Source organism: Megalobrama amblycephala, linkage group LG9 (assembly GCF_018812025.1).
Source record: "Megalobrama amblycephala isolate DHTTF-2021 linkage group LG9, ASM1881202v1, whole genome shotgun sequence".
Classification (NCBI taxonomy): Eukaryota; Metazoa; Chordata; class Actinopteri; order Cypriniformes; family Xenocyprididae; genus Megalobrama; species Megalobrama amblycephala.
In genome coordinates this window covers 26683908-26690768 of record NC_063052.1, presented here as the reverse complement: position 1 = coordinate 26690768, position 6861 = coordinate 26683908, and the positions used below count along the sequence as shown (strand labels likewise).

At 30.4% G+C, this 6861-nt stretch overlaps 1 protein-coding gene across 2 annotated transcripts; it reads right to left on the bottom strand.

Moving 5' to 3' along the window:
- Window positions 1–1331: 1331 nt before the first annotated feature.
- Window positions 1332–3686, bottom strand: msmp2 (microseminoprotein, prostate associated 2). 2 transcript variants are annotated; one of them, XM_048202437.1, is made up of 4 exons: window positions 3580–3686; window positions 1864–1974; window positions 1597–1705; window positions 1332–1509 (listed from the first exon to the last, which is right to left on the bottom strand). In XM_048202437.1, the coding sequence occupies exons 2-4, from the start codon at window positions 1970–1972 to the stop codon at window positions 1332–1334; spliced, it is 396 nt and encodes a 131-aa protein (XP_048058394.1). In that variant the 5' UTR covers window positions 1973–1974; window positions 3580–3686. The 2 variants fall into 2 exon arrangements, with proteins under 2 accessions (XP_048058394.1, XP_048058395.1); XM_048202438.1 differs by lacking the exon at window positions 3580–3686 and having other exon boundaries at window positions 1864–2001.
- Between the last annotated feature and the right edge of the window lie 3175 nt (window positions 3687–6861).

The following is a 6861-nucleotide window of genomic DNA, read 5'->3' as shown; positions in this document are numbered from 1 at the left end:
GAACACAAATTAAGATATTTTAGTTGAAATCCGATGGATTTCATATTTAAATCAGTTCATGTGAGTACAGTGGTTCAATATTATTATAAAGCGGCGAGAATATTTTTTTGGTGCGCCAAAAAAAAACAAAATAACGACTTATTTAGTGATGGCCGATTTCAAAACACTGCTTCAGGAAGCATCGAAGCACAAATGAATCGGTGTGTCGAATCATGATTCAGATCGCTTGTCAAACTGCCAGTGGCTGAAATCACGTGATTTTGGCACTCCGAACAGCAGATTCGACACACTGATTCATTATGCTCCGATGCTTCCTGAAGCAGTGTTTTGAAATCGGCCATCACTATATAATTCGTTATTTTATTTTATTTTTTTGGTGCACCAAAAATATTCTCGTCGCTTTATAATATTAATATTGAACCACTGTACTCAAATGAACTGATTTAAATATGTTTTTAGTACATTAATGGATCTTGAGAGAGGAAGTGTCATTGCTTCCTATGGAGGCCTCACGGAGCCATCGGATTTCAACTAAAATATCTTAATTTGTGTTAACGAAGGTCTTACGGGTGTGGAACGGCATGAGGGTAAGTAATAAATGACAGAATTTTCATTTTTGGGTGAACTAACCCTTTAAGACCCCAACTTGTATGTCTATTGAGTAGTTTAATTGTTTCAAATGATTAAAAGTGTCATTACCCTACAGTACTGTTCAAATGTTTGGGTCAGAAAAAAATTCTAATTCTGTTCTTTTGAACATTCAAATCATTAAATAATCATGAAAAAAAGAGTATCATGTTATCCAAATAAATAAAGCAGCACAACTATTTTAAACACATAATACGGAATGTTTCTTGAGCACCAAATCAGCATATCACAATGATTTCTGAAAGAATCATGTGACACTGAAGACTGAAGTAGGCTAATGATGCTGAAAATACAGCTTTGCCATCACAGAAAATAAAATTCAATAATTTACATTTTAAAATATATGAAAATAACTTTTGAATGTGTATACATTTTTATATGGGCAAACCTGATGTATGTGCAATATATAAATAATGTTTTGCATTTGTGAATTCAAGGGAAAGTTAACCCAAAAATGTAAATTCTGAAAAAAAAAAAAAAAGTAGTTCCAAACCTGTATGAATTTCTTTTTTCTGCTTAATGCAAAAGTATGTATTTGGAAGAATATGGGTAACCAAACAGTTGATGGGCCCCATTGACCTGAAGTCCAAGTCAGTAAGTCCAAATATCTCCTTTTGTGTTCAGTAGAAGAAAGAAATTCAAAATTCATTTTTTGGGTGAACTATCCCTGTCAGTATTGCAGTCTAGTAGAGTGGGTCGTTTTCTGATTTCCACAGCGGTCCTTCTCCCGCTCGCAAGCGGTTCTTCCCCCCAAATAGACAGGGAAGTTTATGGTTGGCCTTCATCACCACAGCAACAGTGCAGGAATCTGGTTTTCTAACGGCCTCGCACCAGGGCGGGTAATCGACTGGCTGCCTTCCACTAGAGGACAGCAGAGAACAATGAGCTTCAACACCAGCTGCATATAGAGAGCTTGTAGTCATGCAAGTATATGCTTTTGAAACTTACAGTTCACAGCAGCCCACTCCAAAAGGCTCGAAGCACACACACTGAAAACATTCGTCATTTAACCAGGCCTCGCCGATGTCGAAAACACGGCCTTTGTGTTCACAGCTGGCTGCAGTGAAAGGGTGACCATTACCAAGTACAGATCATTTGACGTACACTCAAACTACTTTTTATTGTTGGAACTTGGAATGAAACAATTTTTACAGTATTTTCAAATATCTGTGTTTATCTGAGCTTTGTTCCTTTGTATTGTTTCGTCTAGTTTACCTTTGGCGTTGAAGTAGCATTCTCCACTGCTGGATACTCCATGACAGAGCTGGAGGATGTTCACCAGGCAAAACACAGCTAGTAAAACGTTCATCTCGCTTGTCTGCATGTCTAGAATGAAAAATGGAGGGTAAATGAGCGAATGAACATTTAATTTGAATGATAGGATTCAGTTACTGTGAGCTACCGATGATATCTTTGCAATTATAAGCATTTATATGCAATTAAAAGCACATCAAAATAAGTATGTCGTTTTCTAGTCCACCAATAATAAAGGATACTGTAAGAATACAGAGACAGAGTGCTTGTATCACTCTTGAAAAATGATTTTATTAAAAAATAGTGTATGCTTGTTGAAGAAAAAAAAAAAAACATTTGGTTTTGTTAGTGATTTAAAAGATTAATTGAGCATATGCAGTGCAGAATAACCCATTACAGGACCATTAAAGTTAAAGGATTAGTTCACTTTCAAATAAAATTTTCCTGATAATTTACTCACCCCCATGTCAGCCAAGATGTCCATGTCCTTCTTTCTTCAGTCAAAAAGAAATCAAAACATTCCATTTTTCTCCTTATAGTGGACTTCAATGGCCTCCAAACGGTTCAAGGTCAAAATAACAGTTTCATTGCAGCTTCAAAGAGCTTACGCTAAATGTCCTACGCCTTGCCTATTCAACTTACGGAACAAATGTGGCGCCAGTTCTGTTTTTTCTGTAAGTTTAATAGGCAAGGTGTAGGACATTTAGCGTTAGCTTTTTGAAGAATACAGAATCACATTCTGGTGGAAGCACTTGTGATGCAATCGTTTGTGTCTATAAAGCATATACATTTTCATTTTTTTAAAGAAAATGACATTGTTTCACTAGATAAGACCTTTATGCCTCATCTGGTATTGTTTAAAGCCCTTTGAAGCTGCACTGAAACTGTAATTTTGACCTTCAACTGTTTGGAGAGACCATTGAAGTGCACTATATGGAGAAAAATCCTGAAATGTTTTCATCAAAAACCATATTTTCTTTTCGACTGAAGAAAGAAAGACATGAATATCTTGGATGACATGGGGGTGAGTAAATTATCAGGAATTTTTTTATTTGAAAGTGGACTAATCCTTTAAAGTACATGTTATCAGAATGTCAGATCAGATTATTACATTATTACTATTGAATGGTGGATAATAATAGTATGCTACAAGATGCTAACAAGAAAACATTTATCAAATAGAGAGAAAGGGGATTGTCTAAAATTCCTCGGAAATATTGCATTGCATATTACCTTTTCTCATCTTTTTCTTACCAATTTTGCAGCATTTGGCATACAATGTGCCATATAGCTGTGTGTTTGTAATACATTACTAATATTATAATGCGCCAGCTATAGCATTATATGTATTGTAATTGTGTTGTCTTTTATTATTTGTGTTTAATTTTCCTTTTTTTTTGTTATGCATTTTATGCAGAATAATTGTATCAAGTGGGTTTCATTATTAATCTTTTGTTATACTGATTATGGTATTTTTACTTGTTTTCATTTCAGCACTTGGTGGTTATTGTAATACTTTTTTATTTTAAAAACGTTGAACTTTATTCCTTGTATGAAAGGTACTATAAAGTTTATTACTATTATTACTATTTAACATGTTATCTTAATAATGACTTTTAAAAGTTGATTAGATCTTTAGCATTACATTTTTAAAGAGATATACAATCAGTTTCTTACCTTATGAGATTCTTCCCTTTCCCCTCTGTTCGCGTTTCCTTCCCGGTGTTTTCTTTCAGGATGGGTGTTCTTGTGTTCTCCCTGATGCTCAGACACACAGCAGCTTTATATACCTGCATCTCTCTCGTCTCATCTTCACCTCTCCCCCCACTCTGTCATTTATATTTATCCTCACTCTATTCTTTCTCTCTTTTCTTTCTTTCTGTGCACACAGAATGTTTTACTGCTGATAAGATGGGTGAGCCTAAATCGCCTAAATGACTATTCTCATGTAAAGTTTTCTTATGTTATGTTTTTATTTTACATTTTTATTTTATTTTTTATTTTATTTTTTATATTATATTATATTATATTATATTATATTATATTATATTATTTTTACAACCACAATTGGCAAAAATTATAAATTTAATAAATTATAGGTTGTGTTTTTATTTTATTTACTAAGAGAAGTCATATTATTTTTGCAACCACTATTGGCAAAAAATGTAATAAATTATGCGTTTTTATTTTATTTTACTTATATAAGTCTTGTTATATTATTATATTATATTATATTATATTATATTATATTATATTATATTATATTATATTATTTTTACAACCACAATTGGCAAAAATTATAAATTTAATAAATTATAGGTTGTGTTTTTATTTTATTTACTAAGAGAAGTATTATATTATATTATATTATTTTTGCAACCGCTATTGGGAAAAAATGTAATAAATTATGAGTTTTTATTTTATTTACATATATAAGTCTTGTTATATTATATTATATTATATTATATTATATTATATTATATTATATTTGCAACCACTATTGGCAAAAAAAAATTCATAAATTATGAGTTTTTATTTTATTTACATATATAAGTCTTGTTATATTATATTATATTATATTATATTATATTATATTATATTATATTTGCAACCACTATTGGCAAAAAAAAATTCATAAATTATGAGTTTTTATTTTATTTACATATATAAGTCTTGTTATATTATATTATATTATATTATATTATATTATATTATATTATATTATATTATATTATATTATTATATTATATTTGCAACCACTATTGGCAAAAAAAAAATCATAAATTATGAGTTTTTATTTTATTTACATATATAAGTCTTGTTATATTATATTATATTATATTATATTATATTATATTATATTATATTATATTACATTATTTTATATTATATTATTTTTGCAACCACTATTGGCAAAAAATGTAATAAATTATGAGTTTTTATTTTATTTTACTTATATAAGTCTTGTTATATTATATTATATTATATTATATTATATTATATTATATTATATTATATTATATTATATTATATTATATTATTTTTACAACCACAATTGGCAAAGATTATAAATTTAATAAATTATAGGTTGTGTTTTTATTTTATTTACTAAGAGAAGTCATATTATTTTTGCAACCACTATTGGCAAAAAATGTAATAAATTATGAGTTTTTATTTTATTTTACTTATATAAGTCTTGTTATATTATTATTATTATTTTATATTATATTATATTTATATTATTTTTGCAACCACTATTGGCAAAAAAATTGATACATTATGAGTTGTGTTTTTATTTTACTTATATAAGTCTTATTATATTATATTATATTATATTACTATTTTTACAACCATAATTGGAAAGAAACTCAATCAAAAACATTGTTTATAATTTATAAGCATGTTTAAACAAATTTAAGTCTTGTTTCTATTGTTGCACTAGTTACAGTATACATTTTTATTTTTCAATTATTTATTGCTTTTTCAGTGGTTACATGACTGTACCAATACAAGACAGGTGTCTGCTTCTGGTTTGTAGTTACCTCATACGTTGCCTTTTCAAAGGTCAAAGGTCATATTATAACTTTTAGATGCTGATGATATTTGACTTCACATCGGAGAGGTCACCCACTGGATGTTTATATCATCAGGGTTGACGTCACTGACATTGTCCGAGTCTGCACGTGTGTGTGTGTGTGTGTGTTAAACAGCGTCCGTACACACGGTATTGCCTCTGCATGTGCACAGATAAAACGTTGTGTGTTCTATACATATGACATTCACATACACGCAAACATGCCTGCGGAATATTTGACGTCACTGATTGCTCTTGCAACCTCTTTGTGTGTCTGAGTCAATGTATTTTGTTGTCATTCATTAGTGATTATGGAAATCTGTTACAGTCTTTCGGCATGTTTATTGTTGTAGCATTGAGATGTAGATAAACTCATTAGTTCAGGGGCCTCAGATATGAAAGTGTAAAGAGATGTTTGGGAAGACAAGATTGTGTTTGTCCAATTGTCTTTTGTTGTCTGTCTTGTCTCAGTCTTTACAGCACTGCTAATGCAAACACACCTGCTGCACAGTATTGTTGTACACACACACACATACATACACATGTTGGGTTTTCATGTTTTATGGGGACTTTACATAGAAGTAATGTTTTTTTATACTGTACACACAACATATTCTATCCCCTAACCCTAAACTTACCCATCACAGAAAGAAAATTTGTATTATTTATAGATTGTTTCCCTCACAGGGACTAAAAAATGTCCCCAAAAGGTCAAAAATGACTATTACTATCTTTGTGGGAACTCACGCCACAAACTCTTTATGCAAATGGTAAGTATAAGTATAACAATGTTAGTGTACTCTAGATTTATTCCTCAAACCTAAACCTAAAAGGGGTGATTTTTTGAATGTAAAATTGATTCTTTTTTTTAATAACATACATTACTGTTTAAATGAATCAGTGATTCGGAGCATCAAAGTCACATGATTTGAGCAGTTTGGCATTTTGACGCACGATCCGAATCACTGATTCGAAACAAAAGATTCAAAGCAGTGTTTTGAAATAAGCCATCACTAGATATCATTGAAAAGTCTTTTTTTTTTTTTTTTTTTTTTTTGGTGCACAAAAAGTTTTCTCATCACTTTATAATATTAAAATTGAACCACTGTACTCACATGAACTGTTTTAAATATGGTTTTAGTACCTTTCTGGATCTTGAGAAGTTCAATGGCATTGCTGTCTATAGAGGCCTCACTGAGCTAAAAATATCTTAATTTGTGTTCCGAAGATGAATGAAGATCTTACGGGTGTAGAACGACATGAGGGTGAGTAATAAATGACATTATTTTCATTTTTGTGTGAACTAACCCTCTTAGTCTCTTATGCTCACCACTGCACGTATTTGAATAAAACACAGTAGAAACAGTAATATTGTGAAACGTTAT

Coding starts and splice junctions, on each gene's coding strand:
- msmp2 (XM_048202437.1), bottom strand. CDS start 1,972: ATGCAGACAAGCGAGATGAACGTTTTACTAGCTGTGTTTTGCCTGGTG. Junction 1,706..1,863: donor ATGCTACTTCAACGCCAAAG/GTAAACTAGACG, acceptor CTTTCACTGCAG/CCAGCTGTGAACACAAAGGC. Junction 1,510..1,596: donor GGAGTGGGCTGCTGTGAACT/GTAAGTTTCAAA, acceptor GCTGTCCTCTAG/TGGAAGGCAGCCAGTCGATT.